This window comes from Neovison vison, chromosome 12 (assembly GCF_020171115.1).
Source record: "Neovison vison isolate M4711 chromosome 12, ASM_NN_V1, whole genome shotgun sequence".
Lineage (NCBI taxonomy): Eukaryota > Metazoa > Chordata > Mammalia > Carnivora > Mustelidae > Neogale > Neogale vison.
In genome coordinates, this window is record NC_058102.1 from 124,655,925 (window position 1) to 124,674,507 (window position 18,583).

General features: G+C 46.2%; 1 protein-coding gene across 1 annotated transcript; it reads left to right on the plus strand.

Moving 5' to 3' along the window:
- Window positions 1-10,200: 10,200 nt before the first annotated feature.
- VIM (vimentin) lies at window positions 10,201-18,047 on the plus strand. The gene is made up of 9 exons (XM_044226669.1): window positions 10,201-10,894; window positions 11,534-11,594; window positions 14,334-14,429; window positions 14,518-14,679; window positions 15,186-15,311; window positions 15,662-15,882; window positions 16,329-16,372; window positions 16,777-16,862; window positions 17,687-18,047. Exons 1-9 carry the CDS (start codon window positions 10,332-10,334, stop codon window positions 17,726-17,728), a joined length of 1,401 nt encoding a protein of 466 aa, XP_044082604.1. The 5' UTR covers window positions 10,201-10,331; the 3' UTR covers window positions 17,729-18,047.
- Window positions 18,048-18,583: the final 536 nt, after the last annotated feature.

Sequence of the window (18,583 nt, forward strand, 5' to 3'; positions counted from 1 at the left end):
AGTGTGAGTCACCAAAACTACTTCCTTAGTGATAAAAGTTGCCTAAGTAACCCAGATGCCTTCCTTTGCTAAGAAGTACATGGGCCGTGTGTTGAGTTTCAAACCCACTAGTCATTTCCTTTACTTAATTGCTAACTATTCTTCCTGGCTACATTTGGGGCCTGTGTTTTATGCAGTAACCCAGCAACCAGTTATTATGCTATATTTTATCAGAGAGAGCAAAACAGTAAACTTCACATTTCCATGGCTTTCCGAGTAAAAAGCACTGTGACTTTAGCCCGGTGTGTGGGGAGGTTTGGTGGTGCAGGGAGAAGGGGGCATTATGAAACGACTAGACTAGATCTTGATGTGGCAGCATGATCACACAAGACTTAGAGACAAAAAGATTTAGCAGAGAAGAGAGAAGTCATTTAGGGGCCCTCTGAGTGCAAAGAAGGTGCTTATTCAGTCCTGTGTCCTTAGCTCACAACCAGGAGCCTGGCACCCATCAGGACTCAAAACACATTGGCTAAAGAGGGTCACTGATTCTTTCTAGAATAATCCAATCCACTAAGGATTTGGGCCACTACTAAGTGAGGACTTCATCAGGCGTTTTAACACTTTCATGCCTTCTTTTCCTCTTGGATCTACAATGGGACTATGATATTTGTCCTTCTTTTCCTCTTGGATCTACAATGGGACTAGGATATTTGTTGCTCTCAGCCTCGTACACGTGTGAAGCGCTTTAAGGAGGCTCTGTTTTAAAAGAAACCTGGTGTTGATGATCACTACCTGGGAAACTCTGATACACAAAAGCAATGAGATGGTGGGTGCACAAGAAATTTTTTAACTGGGTAGTAAGCTTGTATGTATTCTCAGTAATATTGTTTAGTTTGGCCTTGAGAATCTTGGTTGTCCTGTGATTCACTGTTATTGCTCAGACCACAGAACTCTCCCATTACTTTTGGCCCATGCAATATTAGCACCCTAAACGTTAATAAATCTCCCCAAAACTTCAACTAATAGAGAACGAGTAGAAGATGTTCTTAGTTACAGGGGCTATGCGTTCCAAAAACGTTAGTTTCTTTCTTTTCCACTAGTGAATGCGGTTTGAGGATTTTCAGTCATGTAATTGTGTGGAGTCATACTCCATCACTATCAAATCATTCTGGTGGGCTGAGTCAGAATTCAGAAATGAGATCTTAAAATAAAAAAAAGAAGAAGAAGAAGAAGAAGGAAAGAAATGAGATCTCTACAGAAAACCCCCAAAATTGTTCACGGACATCTTGATGATTCATTAAGGGCACCATATTCTCTGAATCAAAGAGGGTCCTGTTGCTGCATCAGAACAGGGGGGAAAAAAAAAGTCAAAAGAGATAGATATCACAATAAGAATGCCAAAGAGACGCGGGGATGTCACCAACAGCGGTACAAAAATACCACAACATCTGATATACTACTGAACAGTGAAGTTTCAAGTGTGGGACCCGGAGCCAGAAGTCCTGGGTTCAAATCCCAGGTATGCCATGTTCTGACTGTGTGAGCTTGAGTAACTTACTCAGCTTCTCTGTGTCTCAGTTTCTTCCCATGTATAATAGGGCTGTTGTGAGGATTAAATAAGTTAACACGTGGCAAATAGGCTCACACTTGGCATACAGTAGGCACTCAATACATGCAAGGTCTCATTATGATTACCATTAGCTTTCCCATCTGGGCCACAGTCCAATTTTAGTCAGGATATCACGGCATGCCTGGTTACCATTATCATTGCTTAGAACTCACAAATCACGGACTGTGAAAACCAACCCAGAGTCAGCAAAACAAAAACTCTGATCTTGACATGCGAAATCACACGTGTCTCAACTCAAGTTCTGGAGCTCACAGATAAATGCATTACAGTACTGTATCAGAACAATGTTTCACCATTTATGATATGGAGAAAACATGTTTAACCTATATTAAGCTCAAGTTCCATAATATTTTTGTAGTTACTCCATATGTTCATATGAGTCACATTAGAGGGCATATTTCTAAGACTTAGCTAATTAGAAATAGAAAACCTTACTCAGTAGTTTAAGAAATCACTGCAGGAGAATTATGGAGAGGGCTGCCAATCCCTTTATTCTGCTACAGTTAACTCAAAATGGTCTTTCTTAGTTATTTCTCATAATTGTGGTAACGAGTTTTCTTAATCTTTTGCCTTGCATAGTTGTATCATTATCTCATATTTCCTTCCATTTGCATTTAGGGTTACTTTGACTTAATGTGTTTATTACTTTTCTGAGACTTTGTCTTTTGATTTTCATTCTAACCTCTACTGATCATAACCATCTTTGTCACCATACACAAGACCAAAGTTTGATGGGATATATTGTAAACACATGATAAACATGTGTTTATCAAACATATCCAAAACTAAAGGTAATATCCAAGGTTCTGAAGAAAATAATTTTCACTGGCTAAAGGAGCATGATATGCCAGAGCTAAAATATCTCCACAGTTTTGGGGAAGATTGGTTAATTCATTAATCAGTTGGAAGATAAGTGGGATAGAGTTCTTTTATTTGTCCCAAATATATAGGAAAGACATTATGACTATATATGTAATCAATATATCTCCATTTTAGCTTTATAGGTTACCATAAAAAATTATTTTTAAACTTCCACAGTTCTTTAAAACTGTGCTATTAAACAATTATTACCATTGGGCCCATTACCAAAATATCTCCTGAAAAAACTTCCACCACTCAGGAACTAGGGGACCTCCTAAAGATAGGCAGAGTCAATTTCCAGGATGTGCATGTCCTTGGACAAATTTTCTTGTGGTGGGATGACCTTCTCTATCCTGAAACATGGTAAAAACAACATTAGAGGCCACAAATAAATACCTTCTTGTTTTCTTGTGGTAATCTCACTTGGCCAATAACTAAACTCTGACAGTGTCCTTTAGGTCACTTTCAAATAATGTTTGGTTTTTATAACGGGGCTGGTTTCATTTTGCGTTTTGCATCCAGTAAACCAATACTGAAAATCTAGCTTCACGTCTGTCTGACATCAGCTGGAAATACTTGCATTAGGTTTTCCCTCCCTAGATTGATGAACATCTCTTTTTCCCTCCTACATACTGACCACCTTCTCTTTCCTTTGTCATAGAATGTACTTTAGACTTCGATGAAATTACAACTAATAAATAGCTCTACGGAGAACTATGATTTGCTTTTAGTTCTCCCAAAAAGATTCAAAGAAATTTCCAGGAATTTGTCTTTATGCTTTCTCTGAACTTTAGAAACTGTTTGAGAAGATACCAAAGAAGTCCCCAATTTTATACCAACTGTGGAAAGCAGACCATCATAAGGCAATGGGTATTAACCCATGTGAACATTCTGGAAGTGCAACAAAAGGCAGAATTGTGGGACCCAGCTTATACCTCAGCCACCTCGTGAGATTTCACTGTATATAGGCTATAGAAGGATGATACTTCCAGACAAGAGGATTTGAATGAATTCTCTTTCACCCCACATTATTTTCCCACCTCAATATTTTTCTTCTGTGTACACCACATTTATTCTCTCGGTTCCTATCCAGAAAGCTCTAAGGCCTTTGACTGCTTGTCTCCTCACTTCACAGTCTGGAACAGTCATCTCCCTAGGCCATCACTGGACACCCCCCATTCACCTGATCTACTGCAAACAGCCTTCCAATCAGTCTCCTCAATTCACCCCCCACAAATATTCTAGAACAGTCTTTCTAAAGCAAGCCACAAATGGCAGTGAATTCCCACTGCCCACTGCATTAATGATAAACTCCTTTCTTTGGCATTTCATCCTCCAACACATGGCCCCATATTAGCATCCGATTCCCTCCCCCACCCCCCCACTGCTCTACAGTCCAGCCATACTGGGATCCCTGCTTTCCCCTAAATGCCCCTCCTTCCCCCAGAACCCTGCCATCTAGGTGATTTTTGCTCAGACTGTTTCATCAGTTTTGAACCTTCTTTCTCTACCACAAAAAGCCATAAAAAGTGTACCCATTCGTTGAATACCACCTTTTCTAAATATATTTTCCGGTCTGCCCCAAGTGGCTATGGATCATTTTTCCATCTAAACGTGTTAGTATTTCATTCATACCTCCGTGAGAGCACTAACCACAGTCCGCTATGCAGTACAGCTCTTTCTGTGGTTCCTGGTCCCTCTACAAGGCTGGGAGTTCCCCGGAGGCACGAACACTTTCTAACTTACCTGAACTAACATGCGTTGCAGGCAGTACAGAAAATGAGGACACCCATCTGCTGAACAGAATATGAGGAAATATGGGAAATACGGAAAAGTGCGGTATATTCGCCCAACAGAGAGAACCTCCAGGTCCTCCTGCACCTGCAGCCTGGTGAGGGGCAGCGGGAAGGCTGGGTGGGCACGCTCGGCCTTGCCTTCAAAGGCACAGCTGAATGTCTGAGGCTTAACCTCCTTTGCAGCAAAACTTCTGTTTCCTTCACCATCTTTATCACAAATTGTAATTCCTTTGCTTGTTCCTTTACCCGAGTATGGTCTCTCTGCGTCCCGTTTGCACATGCGCAGCTCAAGTCAACATTCCAAGGCCGTGAGCCTTGTTCACTTCTCCCTCTCCCCCCAGTGTCTAGCCGAGAGCCTGGCCCATGGTCACTATTCAATATTCTGAGTCAGTGAATTTGTGGATCATTATGTCCTGAGGAGATTAAATGCAGTCACATGTAAAGTGCTTGGCATAAGGCTTGAACATGACAACCCTAGAAATACTAGCCTCCTCCTTCCCTTCTTTCCTTTCTTCCTTCTTCTATGAATTACTCATGCATCAATCCGACATTCAACGAATGTGCCAGACTTCTCTAGGCACATGACGATAGGCTAGTGAACAAAAGAGAAAAAAAATCCCTGCCCTCACGGACCCCACATTCTTTTTGTTTTTATGGAGCTTACATCTTAATGAAGGAAGGAGCGATTCACTTTGGATCTCTGGGGAGTGTTAAGAATGTAGTCATTACGGGCGCCTAGGTGGCTCAGTGGGTTAAAGCCTCTGCCTTGGGCTCAGGTCATGATCTCAGGATCCTAGGATCGAGCCCCCCCCGCCCCGAGTCGGCTTCTCTTCTTGGCAGGGAGTCTGCTTCCCCCCTCTCTCTGCCTGCCTCTCTGCCTACTTTGTGATCTCTCTCTCTCTCTCTCTCTCTCTGTGTGTCAAATAAGTAAATAAATGAGTCTTCAAAAAAAATCTTAAGAAAAAAAAAGAATGTAGTCATTAAGAAAAAGAGGTTGTGGCTCAAAGACAGACATGTTGGTGGAAGAGAGGAGATCCTGGAAGAAGGGAATTCAGGGTTGCAGGGCAGAGGGACCAATGGCTTGGATGAGTGACAGCAATGAAACCGAGGAGCGGACGCAGGAGACAATGAGCCAGGAGGGCTCCTGGGTCTAAGTGACCAAAGAGGAAGGAGTGGCCATGGGGAGGAAGGTTTGTCACCTTGGTAGTGTGCTGGTTGCCCTGAACAGACACGGAGGTTGGGAGCGGAAGCCGCTGGGGTTGGTGGGTTTTAGGGGGTAAGATGAGCTACGTCCAATTTTAGAGACGATGCCGCTGAAGAGATGGAAAAAAATCTAGGTGAAAATGTGTAACTCTCCCAGTTATAATTTAGGAAGCAAGTGAAAACCAAACCCCCCCCCGCACCAGGGTGGCTCAGCGCATTAAGTGTCTGTCTTCAGCTCAGGTCATGATCCTGGGGTCCCAGGATGGAGAGCCCCAAGTAGGGCTCCCCAGTCAGCCAGTAGCCTGCTTCTCTCTTTCCCTCTGCCCTTCCCCGTACGAGTGCACGCTCTCTCTCTCTCTCTTTCTCTCTCAAGTAAATAAAATCTTAAACAAAAAAACAAAAAACTTCGTCTCTACTATGAATCACTGTTATGTCCTCTGAATAACATAAAAATGACAGCCTAGGCATCTACCAAACTCCATTCAGCGTTCGCTCCTTCACGACATAATCTGGTAATGAACCAGCCTCTCCAGCTCCTGGAACACAGTAGGTCCTAAATAATATCCGTGAATGGTAGGCTGACAGGGAGCAAAATTTCATCATCAAGGAAGGCAAAGGGAAAAGAAAAGTGCCTTCGGAGTCACAAAGGCCTCCACTGAAAATCTTGCCCCCTTCCTCCCTCCCCTCCTAGTCACGAGACCCTGAGCAAATTGTGAGCCCGCGTGTCAGGCCCCTTGGCTGTAAAATGGACGATCAAATGCCCTTTGCAAGAGGCAGTGAGGACATTTAGTAACACGTGTGCGAACTCCCTTGTCATCCAGGAGACACCAAAATGAAAGTACAGGTGATATGAGTGATGATTTTTTTAAAAGATTTTTAAAAATTTATTTATTTGACAGAGATCACAAGTAGGCAGCGCGGCAGGCAGAGAGAGGAGGAAGAAGGCTCCCTGCTGAGCAGAGAGCCCGATGTGGGGCTCCATCCCAGGACCCTGAGATCATTACCTGAGCTGAAGGCAGAAGCTTTAACCCACTGAGCCACCCAGGTGCCCCTGATTATTTTTTTAATGACCACGTCTTCCAGGTATTTTCCCGCTTCTTGCATCTCACTTTATCCACCTTCTCCTTTCTCTCATCCCGTGCAGGCCGTCCTGCGAGAAGCTGTCCCCCCATGTGGCCTCCTGCCAACCAGCCTTCCTAAACCCTCCTAAAGCCCCCACCCGCCGCTAAGCTCCTCTGCACATGGCTGGCCGCTCCGTCAGTTCAAATCACCCCATTCAACTGACATCACCACAGCTTGCAAATTCCCAAATCCCCGTCAGGACTTTAGATGCAGTCGTGTTCATGGCTGGCCTACGAGTCGGGTCACTGTGTCCTTACGGAGACACACCCCGCACAGTGCAGTGTCTGAAACGGCCTCCTGGTCCAGCATTTAAACACAGCTCCAAGCTAGGTTTTCAGGGCGCTCAGATAAAGGAATAGGAAAGCCGAGAGAGCTAGGTCCCATACTGTCTACTCTCAAAGGTCACCAAGAACGTGGGGGCACAGATAGGGCAGGATTAAGGACCCCACTCAAAGACATTAGTGCAGACATTGTGATTTCCCACGCGGGCGACTGGCTGCCCTCTGGTCCCCACGGGGCGACCAGAGCCCCGTGCTGCGTACCTGTGTCTCCGAATGAAGTTAATTCTGTCCGAAATTTCGTGCATTCTACACGGAGGAGGTAAGAGTGTTTTTGTAACCTCCAGTTTTCTATGCTGTATAGGCCCCTGCTAGCTATGGCCATTTCTAATAGGAAGGACACCCTGGATACTCTGTATGTGTGTGCGCGCTGTATGGCGAGTGCTATGCATGGAAAGTTTGTGTCCCACCCTACCCCCCAGAGCTCCTAATTCGTATCTAGGAACCCTAGTCTCCAACACTTCCGTATATGGACATGGAGCCTTTGGGGGTAGTTAGGTCTAGATGAGGTGTTGACAGTGGAGCCCCCATTAGGGGACTCAGTGTACTTACAAGAAAAGGAAGAGATTTCAGTTAGCTCTGTCTCCCCCATCTGAGGACAAGGCAAGAAGGGGACAGTCTGCACGCCAGAAAGCAGGTCCTTATCAGACACTGAATCTGCTAGCACCTTGATCTTGGACTTCCTGCCTCTAGAACTGTCTGTTGGGTGGCCCACATGGTCCATGGTATTTTGCTACAGCACCTGAGCTAAGACAGCAAATGACCCACAGTCCTGCCTGACAGTGCGGATTGCAGTCAGGTTAGAAAGGAGGGATACCCCTGAGAGGATGAGGAAGGCCAGAGTCCATCCCAGAGGAAGTCACCAGGCCTTAGGAATTTGCTGTGGTCACCAACAGGGCACCCTGCCACACCACACCAGAACCTTGCCCTCATTTTCCGTGGTGAGTTAGTCAGCAAGCATCCCCTGACAGCACCACCTCATTGCCCTGGGATCAGCATTTCGGGAGGAAGTAGGGTCCATCCTCTCTCCCTCCCTCCCCATGGGGAGATGCCTTTTTTCCCCCCTCATCCTAATAATTCCAGGCACACTCACAATGGTGGCGATTTGCCGAGCAGTGGTTTGAATAAAGAGTTCTAAGGGAGCAAGATGGCAATGGGGAGGACAAGCTAGTCTACCAGGGCACTGAGCCCCAGGCATGCTCCTGGGGAGTGCCCCAAGGTACCCCCCAGCACAGGAGAGAAGAAAGGAAATGCACAGTAGGGGAGCTGTGTCTCAGAGGTCCTACAGATTGACTCTGCCAGTGCCATTTGCCAGAAATATCTGAAATGAGGTAAACAAAATATTGCCTAGACAAGGTTTGTACCAAGAGGCTACGATAAACCCTTCATTTGGTTCTACACTATTTTTCTTAAATGCCAGGTAAGGTCCAGTACAAACCCCACACCCCCCACTCGAAAACAAAACAAAAACAGGGAAGGATTTTTACCTTTTTTATTGTAACTATTCACTCTAGTTTTGAAGTCAATCCATCCGGTACTAGGTCTTCTAAATACACAAACAAACAAACAAAAACACCCAGAATTTTTAAATTACTCCTTAATCCCAGTAGGGCTGGCTTAACTTTCCTCCCTTCATCTCCCCTTTGGGGGTAAACTTTCTCTTCTGTATATACCAATGTTGCAACAGCCCTTGATTTAAGTGATTTACCCTACATGGATTTTGGTGGTGGAATCTGAGCACTCCCTGATGCTCCTGACCGTGTTTTCTGTTGTTTCTGCGGACAGTTTATCTCCCTCACTGGAAGGCTAACTGCACGAATTTTTCTGGAAAAGAGGCCAAAAGGACCTATGACATTTCCCAGACAAGTCAACAGAATCCCGAACTGTGCCTCGCTGAACCAAGATGAACACATAAATCTATTTTCCCCAAGCATTCCGTCACTTGCGTTATATAATTGCCTTTCATTAATCAAATCCGGGCTTTAAAGCAACACCTTACTAATTCTATAATTGGCATAGATTCTACCTTTAATGACTTCCACTATAGCTGAAAAACCAGTGATCTCTCGATTTGATTTTGAAACTAAGGACGCTGGGTTTCCTCCTTCTACCCAAACTTTTCAGATCGTGTTAACAGTCGGGTGTGGTTTTACGGGGGCGGGGGGGGGCACTGAGAGGAGCCCAGAGGGAAGGGTAGGAGGGAACTTTGAAAAGAAAACCCCTCCCCGAGTGCGTTCGTGATGCTGGAGACCCGTGTTTGGCAGCTATCCGGGGTCTGCAGAAATGTCTTGCTCATGGGAAAGTCCTTACATTTGGAACAAAACCAGGTTTTGGAGAGTCCTTAACGTAGGGGTGCTCCAGTATCCCGGCAGGCGAACCGCACAGAAGAAAGCGGAGGCCCGACTCGAAGTTATGTAAAACTCAAAACAGTGTGCGCGCGGCCCGAAGAGACTCGAGTCCATCTCGTCTAGCGGTTCCCGAACCGCTAGGAGCCCTCAACCCCGGAGGACAGCAGGGCTCAGTGACTCACTGCCAGTGACTCAGTGACCCCACCCCTCTCCCCTGGGCTTTCCCCACCGCCGCCTCAAAGTTTGCGCGGTCCAAACCCTGACAGAGCCCGTTAGATGCTTGAACGGGAACCCCCAATACGAGAGGTTGAAAAGATTCGCCAAAGTGGGCGGTGCGCCAGGCTGCGCGGGGCCCCAGCTCTGCGTCCTGGGCGGTGCACGCCCCCACCTCGCGCTCCAATCTCGGGCACTCTTTGTTTCTTTCTCCACGTCTTCCGACCCTATGGATCCCTGACTCCCCCCCCCCCCCGCCGCTTCCTGCTTCTTGCCGGCGCGTCTCCCCACCCACACGCCCCTAGCCGACCCGAGTCCTGCAGCCGAGCGCTCCTCCCACCCGCCAGCCTCCTCCCAGAACTCTATGGCGTGGCGCCCGCGACCCCTCTGGTCCAGCTCCGTGCAGGGTCGCCCACCACCGCGCGACCCCGCCTTTTTTAGCACCCAGTGGGGAGCAGAGCTCAGGTCCTCATCAGGAAAGCCCCCGAAAGTCCCAGCCCAACCAAAAAGTAACGGGACGGTGCCCAGTGCCGGGCTTGCAAAACGACGGGGAGGAAGGCTCGAGGGCGCCCCCGCCCCAACCCCCGCCCACCCTCCCCTCTCCTGGACCCGTCCCCATTGGCTGGCGCGGTCTGCGGCTGGGAGGCAGTGGGAGGGGACCCTCTTTCCTAACGGGTTATAAAAACTGCGCCCTCGGAGGGGCCCGGTCCTCTGCCACTCTCGCTCCGGGATCGCCCGCGCTAGAGACGCAGTAGCGCTCTAATCGCTCGCACGCACCGCGCCCTCGCTCGCTCGCCCGTCCGTGCCGCCGCCGCCCAGCCCACCGCCACCCTTTGCAGCCATGTCCACCAGGTCTGTGTCCTCGTCTTCCTACCGCAGGATGTTCGGCGGCCCCGGCACCGGGAGCCGGCCGAGCTCCACGCGCAGCTACGTGACCACGTCCACCCGCACCTACAGCCTGGGCAGCGCCCTGCGCCCCAGCACCAGCCGCAGCCTCTACACCTCGTCCCCGGGCGGCGCGTATGTCACGCGCTCCTCCGCGGTGCGCCTGCGGAGCAGTGTGCCCGGCGTGCGCCTGCTGCAGGACTCCGTGGACTTCTCGCTGGCGGACGCCATCAACACCGAGTTCAAGAACACCCGCACCAACGAGAAAGTGGAGCTGCAGGAGCTGAATGACCGCTTCGCCAACTACATCGACAAGGTGCGGTTCCTGGAGCAGCAGAACAAGATTCTGCTGGCCGAGCTCGAGCAGCTCAAGGGCCAGGGCAAATCGCGCCTGGGGGACCTCTACGAGGAGGAGATGCGGGAGCTGCGCCGGCAGGTGGATCAGCTCACCAACGACAAGGCCCGCGTCGAAGTGGAGCGCGACAACCTGGCCGAGGACATCATGCGGCTCCGGGAGAAGTAAGGCGGCGTCCTCGCGGAGCAGCGGAAGGGAGGGAGAGGGGAACAAGGGCCCCGTGAGAAGCTGCCACGCCCTTGGGGATGTGGCTGGGGCGGTGGCGGACTGGGGGACAGCGGGTGAGCGGGGCTGTGGCTGCGGCGGTGCAGCCCCGCCCTGAACCCAGACCTTGCAGTTAGCATTTCCCTTGCACCCCCACTGGTTGCCCAAGAACACTCCGCTTCAGGTTACAGATTTCTTAAAACTACGAGTCTGTGCGCAGCCGAAGGCCCTTGTAAGCGACGAACGCCATTTCCCCAAACTTTCAGAAAGTTTCCTGGCCCCTTCTGGCAGGCTGCCATCATGGGGCGGGGAGGAGGGAAGAGAGGAGGGATGTGGCGGAAGCGAGACAAAGGGATTGCAGAGGTTCCTCGGGGGCGGGGTGGCGGCGGTCGCGTAACAGGTTAGGGTGGCGACCGTGATTGCTTCTGCACTCTGCCGCTGGGGCCCCGCTAAAACTTGAAGCCGCAGTCGCGGGCTGTCCTCAGAGGTGGCGCAGCAGCTCCCGTCTAGAGAGGCAAAGCGACGTGGTGGTTGGGTGTGGCCGCCCCCGCCCCTAGCGGTTTCCCAGTTCCTTTTTGGTTAACGTGCGACTGTTACAGGTTGCAAGAGGAGATGCTGCAGAGAGAGGAAGCCGAGAGCACCCTGCAGTCTTTCAGACAGGTTTGTATTCTGTTCCCGCGTGCAGCCACGGGACCCCACCCGATCAGCCCGGAGCAGCTCGCAAAGTTACGTACCCCACGTCTAGATAGCGCAAAACTTCCCGTCCGTGGGCAAAGCCCCCTAGTGGCAGAAAGAGCACAGATTCGAGCTTCTCCCAATGAAAGCCCTTGAATGAGCGAAGCCGTTCCGTAGGACACAAAGTCTTCAACTCTTTACATCGTTTCGAGATGTTTGTCCAAAGAAATATTTTTTTCCGTTTTGTTTATGCAACATACTGACATTCTTACTCTGAACAGTTACAGTTTGATACAGATAAAAGTTTGCTAAAGTCAAGTTGGCTAACTTTTACAAGGCCAGGAAAAGCACAGTGATGCCCTGTAGTTTGAAATGTAAATGTACTGGAGGATAACAAACTTAGTTCAACTGGACTTAAGCCAGCAAGGGTTTGTTTTTTTTTTTTTTCTTTCTTTCTTTTCTGCAAGTTCCATTGTGGCATTAAAGTTATATGGAAGTATCACTAGGCAGAACTATTTTGTGATCTAATAAGGGTGAAAAGGAGCCATCTGTCCCCTAGGCTGGAAGGTATTAATGGTTTCTACGGGCTTCGCTATGGAATGTAGATACAGACATTCTGGCAAGTGTGGTGGCTTTGGACAGAAATAATAGGAGTCTTTGTGTTCCCAGAGAAGCTTTGCAACAGGCTACATTCTTATTGAATATGTAATGATGTAAGCTCAGCTCTAATTGGACACAAGTATTTGCTAACATCCGTTATCTAATATCTGGCCCAGACTTGGGAAGTATGTGATGGGAAAAGTTCTTAAAGCTATAGTCACACTTCACATTTTGAAAGGCCTTTCTTTATTTGGTTTCTTTATTCTTTAACACTTTCTCCTTAAATGAAGAAGGAACCTAAGGCCGGAGAATGGATTTTTAAGTAAAGGAGTTTTTGCTGCAAAGTTAGATAGACTTCAAGGATTTTTAGTTTGAATTGAAATTCAAAAGCAGGAAGAGCTGCTAGTCCTGGACACTTACTGGGATGGCTATCTAAGCTCTCAGATGAATAGTCTAGAATAACATTTTGAAGCAGAAATACATTTACCAAATTAAGCACTGCAGTGTGTGGCCCATTTTAGTAACTGAGCATTTATGATCATCATATCTGTAATGTTTTTTGCAGAATAGTGAGTTAATATAAAACAGATGAGTACGAATGATCTTCTTTCTAGGCATTAGGTAAAATCCCTCATATTCTTAAAGGAAGTAGAAATGTCACATGAAAAACTTTTTTGTAGAGATTAGTAAATTACCTTCTGTGTCCCTTTTTTTTAGGGCTTAATAAGAAAAAATGAATTTTTCCCAAGCCAGATTTTTTTTTTTTTACGTTATCACTCATTACTCATTCACCTTCCCATCAGGTGAGAGAGGTCTTTGACCATTTAAGACTTCAGTGCTATAAACTATACTCCACTCCACATACAATTGCTTACAAAATAAGAAGTATAAAAATTCTTATAACATTTCCTTGAAGGGAAATAAAATCTCTGGGACATAGCAGTTTGCAAGTGATGGGAACAGAGGAAAGTCAGAGCAGCGAGAATTCTGCATATAGTTTCATTACATGCATTTTGACCAGTCATTCTGAAACTAAGTAACTGAATTTACAGAGTGTTAAGTGAAAAGGAGGGACACACCCTTGCAGGGTGAGATGGGAGTTTAAGAGAAAATCTACCAGATTCGGAAGCAAAGAAAATACAGTACAGAATGACATTTCTTTTCCTTGTGTGCCTAAACTGCATCTTTGTCAGCATACGTCTTTGAATTAGAGTATAAATCTAGCCTTGCTAGATGACTACGTTCCGAAGGTTTGAGTAGAAGGGCACCTGGGTGGCTCAGTCGGTTAAGCCTCTGACCTTGATCTCAGGGTCATGACTTCAAGTCCCATTTAGGGCTCCATGCCCAGCTCAGATACAAAAGAGCTCCTATACACACTGAAACTTTTGAAGCAAAAAACTTCTGCTTTACATGTACTTGAGTATACACAAAATGAAATCTGGTCAACCCTATTATGTTATTTCATGATATTTCTAAAGGAAAGATACCTTAAAAATGGTGACACTGATTTTTCTAGTTTAAAAAAATAAAAAATCAGGGCAAGACAAATACCTTATGGTTTCACTCATGTGGAATTTAAACAGATGCACAAAGAACAAGACAACCGAAAAAACAGACTCTTAGCTACAGAGAACAAACTGAGGGTCACCAGAGGGGAGGGGGGGGGAGTGGGGGGGGTGGGTGAAACAGGAGATGGGCATTAAGAACACACTCACTGTGATGGGCACTGAGTAATGGACAGTGTTGCTGAATCACTATATTGTACACCTAAAACTAATATAACACTTTGTTTTTCTGGAACGGAAATTTAAAAAACAAAGAAAAACTTCACTAGTGTAACGGAGATTCAGTGATGACTCATTGCAGTTTAACATTTATTTATATTGAAATTGCTTATTAGCCACCTGAATACAATACAGTGGGTTACAATTCAAATTTATTAATGAAAAGAAAATATATTATCATACTGGGTGATTTATAGACTTAATTCAACGGTCATAAAAGTTGTCAACAGCCTTTTCCCAGTGAAGAGCCTAAGCTCGTACAGTTCATTTAAAATGAATAAATGAGATACGGCGTTGACTTTGGCATCCTCCCAACTGCCCTTCTCTCTTTCCAAACCAGGATGTTGACAATGCTTCTTTGGCACGTCTTGACCTTGAGCGCAAAGTGGAATCCTTGCAGGAAGAGATTGCCTTTTTGAAGAAACTCCATGAGGAGGCAAGTGAAGCCATGTTTCGTGGATGAATGTGGGTGAAGTTGCCTCCATCCTGGGCATGGCCGACCTTCTGTCTGTTCTTTTCTATAGGAAATCCAGGAGCTGCAGGCCCAGATTCAGGACCAGCATGTCCAGATCGATATGGATGTTTCCAAGCCTGACCTCACGGCTGCCCTGCGGGACGTCCGCCAACAGTATGAAAGCGTGGCTGCCAAGAACCTTCAGGAAGCTGAGGAATGGTACAAGTCCAAGGTACGAAAGCAGTCAGTGTGGCTGGAACAAAAGAAGAGCATTTGGTCCTGGAAACACTTTGTACCTGCTTGTGATCCCTGCATACCTGTAGCTCTAGTCAGAAAGTTGGCTTGAACTTCTTAAACTTGTTGTTCAAGGCTGCTCTTGCTGCAGCCTCCCTGTCACGCCTTCTTTCCAATCCCTTCTGAACCCCAGTTCAGAGGAATTCCATCAACACCACGCCCGTGACCCTCACCCTCCTTGAATGAGGGTAACACATCAAATTTCTACTTAAAAAATATCCACATCCGCATTCCGCTGCTCTCCCTTTGCTGTTAGAACAGACGTGTAGACATAGTCTGGAGGAGGTGGAGATTTGAACTTAAAATACGAAATTTGGTTTCGATTACGTGCTATTTGTTGGTTTGCTTGCCAACTGGAAGTTTTCCCGTTTTTCCAGGCAGTGGAGAATGTTAGAGGATCTGTGACCAAGTCACGGTCCACAATTTGTCCTCTCTTTTTCACAGTTTGCCGACCTCTCTGAGGCTGCTAACCGAAACAATGATGCCCTGCGCCAGGCGAAGCAGGAGTCCAATGAGTACCGGAGACAGGTGCAGTCCCTCACCTGTGAAGTGGACGCCCTCAAAGGGACCGTGAGTATCAGACCCCACTGACGGGGGATGTAACCCGCTTGCATCATTCACATGACCCAAGCTAATGTAAATGTAATGTAAACAAAACTTCTGTTGAAGACAAATTGATGTTTTCATCCCAAGAAAAGGAGTTGGCAGGACAGGTTCAGAGAGCCCTCTGAGGCGGGATGGTTTTAGCTGACACCTGTACTTGGCTTCTAACACTTGATGCTTGGATCCTTCCCCTGAAACTGGAGTGCTCCCCATCTTTGCCACTAGGGGCATGGATCGCAACCCGTCCGTTAAATGGTTCCGGGCATCGCTGTGGGTTTCCTGGGAAGTAACGTCGGAAGTCTCTCTCCCTCCTGCAGAATGAGTCTCTGGAACGCCAGATGCGTGAAATGGAGGATAACTTTGCTGTCGAAGCTGCTAACTACCAAGACACTATTGGCCGCCTGCAGGATGAGATTCAGAACATGAAGGAAGAAATGGCCCGTCACCTTCGGGAATACCAGGACCTGCTGAATGTCAAGATGGCTCTCGACATTGAGATTGCCACCTACAGGAAGCTGCTGGAAGGCGAGGAGAGCAGGTGTGGTATAGGGGCTTCTGCACATGAATTAAGAGGTGCCCTTTGTTAGGAATTTTGCCCCTCACTTGACCTACGTGCGTTACCTCTTCACCTTTAGAACGTTTCTTCAAGGTAGATGCTGATCACTTTATAGCTACAGAACCTTAGGTTTGAGAGTTTTAGTAACTTGCCCTAATCAGCGTTAATCATGGTGGAGCTGGGATTTGACTCACAACTCTGGGAGCGGCAACGCTTTTCCCACTCTTCAGCGCTCAGACAAAATGCTCGAGGGATTTTAAATGTACTAATGAGACCAGTCCTAGATAGATAATTCTGAGGCCTATCCCTCCCTTAATGAGCTCCAAGAATACATTCTCTTATTTGATGAAAACAAGAAGTTGAATAAATTCATTCCTTATTGTTCTTGTTTTCCAAAAATTTCATGGTTTTTCTTTATCTCTTTACAGGATTGCTCTGCCTCTTCCAAACTTTTCTTCCCTGAACCTGAGGGGTAAGCATTTGATCTCCCCTTACGAAAAATTACAGCAGCTCATCCCTAGTCCCTTTATGATGAAGCCCTTTTGTTAAATGATTTTTGAAAAGACCATATAAGATAAACTCCTCTAAAACATTCATAATTTTTAGACCCATGTGCTGTCTTAAAATCCTTGTTCCCAATTAAATTTCAGCTCCATTGGACTTCAGCCTTTGGAGTATACATTGAAATAGTCTATCCAGGAAGCTACTGGGTTACCAGGGCCCAGGCTTTCAAACAGGTCTTGAGTCTTGAGAAATGTTTTGGGAGGAGCACTTCAGACAGTTGTGAACAACGATCAGAACTCCTTGGGCAAAACAGTTACTCGTGTTTTTAAAATTTCACCTTTGCTAATTTTGGGCATTTTGTTCTCTCTTCAGAAACCAATCTGGATTCCCTCCCTCTGGTCGATACTCACTCAAAAAGGACACTTCTGATCAAGACGGTTGAGACTAGAGATGGACAGGTTGGTATCTTTCAGTCAAAATGCATCATGTCAGGCAGACATCGATAGCTTCGTGAATCATTAAGACTCTGTCTCAGATAACACCTGGCTAATTGGGTGGGTTTCGGTTTCACTCATGACCCCTCTAAAGAGAATAGGCCTCTTCTCCTGGCAGGACACACAGCCAACTATTTGGCTCCTGAATATGAAGGTGTGAGAGCGCCTGTCCAAAATCAGTTGTTGTTTTTTTTTGTTGTTTTTTTCTGTGCTCCTTAATTTTAGATTGAAGCACAGCTTTAAGTTCCTTCCTATCAATCCTTCATTATCAGGATTGTTTTAGTCCTGGACGTTCGTCCTTCTGTGCTGACTGACACCTGAACACTCTTAGGCCCTTGGATGTAGTGCAAGAACATGCCAGATAATCACTTTTCTTGTTACTTCTCTATGCCAGGAAAGAAATGGCCGAAAGCTGTTGTAATCTTCATAGAATCTCCTCTTGCACATACATGTAAAATGTACTTGGCTATATATTTTAGTCTGTCTTCATTGCTCTTAAACTTGGCTGCATGGAATTATTACAGCGTCCTCCATACTCCGTTTTCAATGTTCCTTTTTTTTAAGCGCTAACATTCCATAAGATAACTACTTTCGCGTGTAGATGAAAAGCATGGTACACACTTACCTGCCCCTCCTAGCTGTGACCTTGGCCTTGCGTCACCAATATAACCTGCCTATTTTTCACCTTCAGTGACACCTACTTGGGAAGATTTTCCTTTATCACGCTTCATGGGGTAATTGAATCTTCAACAGGCATTCTGTTTGATTCGGATTTTTTTTGTTACCAGGTTATCAATGAAACTTCTCAGCATCACGATGACCTTGAGTAAAGATGGCACAGAGTTGGTGCAGCGGTCACTACCAGCAAGAATAAAAACAGAAATCCGTATCTTAAAGAAACAGCTTCCAAGTGCCTTTCTGCAGTTTTTCAGGAGTGCAAGATAGATTTGGAATAGGAATAACCTCTAGTTCTTAAGAACCAACACTCTTAAAAGATTTAGGAAAAAGTTTACAACATAATCTAGTTTACCAAGAAAACTTGTGCTAGAATACTTTTTAAAAAGTATTTTTGAATACCATTAAAACTGCTTTTTTTCCAACAAGTATCTGACCAACTTGTTTCTGCTTCAATAAATCTTTGGAAAACTCTGTGGGTGTGTTACTTGCTACTATCAAAATAGTTATCTAGATACAGTGAGAATATAGTGTCAGTGAATTTTTTTTTTTTTTTTTGGTCCTGCTGGTAAGGGTACCAAGTTTAGGTTAACTGGATAAATTCAACTTATTTCACTTGCAATACCACTATTAACTTTGGTCATTATAACTTGACTTCGCTTTTCAGTGAAGTTACTTAAGTTTATAAACAGATGACCTATCATAAAAACTTGTTCTAAGATGGTAGGTCTTTTAGTTCAGCTGGGGCCATACCTGGGTGTGATATCAATTGTAACAGACTTTCTAAAATTAGAGACTTTGGCTAAAGGGAGCTTCCGGGTGCACTTGGAGCTGGTAGTGTAAGCCAGACTCCACTGTGAGAGTTAAAACATGGGGCAAGGTCAGGGTAGAGGGGCTGTGGTGTCTCATGCAGAGAAGGGATCGGTCCATCAAGGTTAGCAAACTTGGAGTTCAGAATGAGTGATAAAGCCGGGAAAAGCTTCAGGTCTCTGGAGGATGGATAGAGTTGA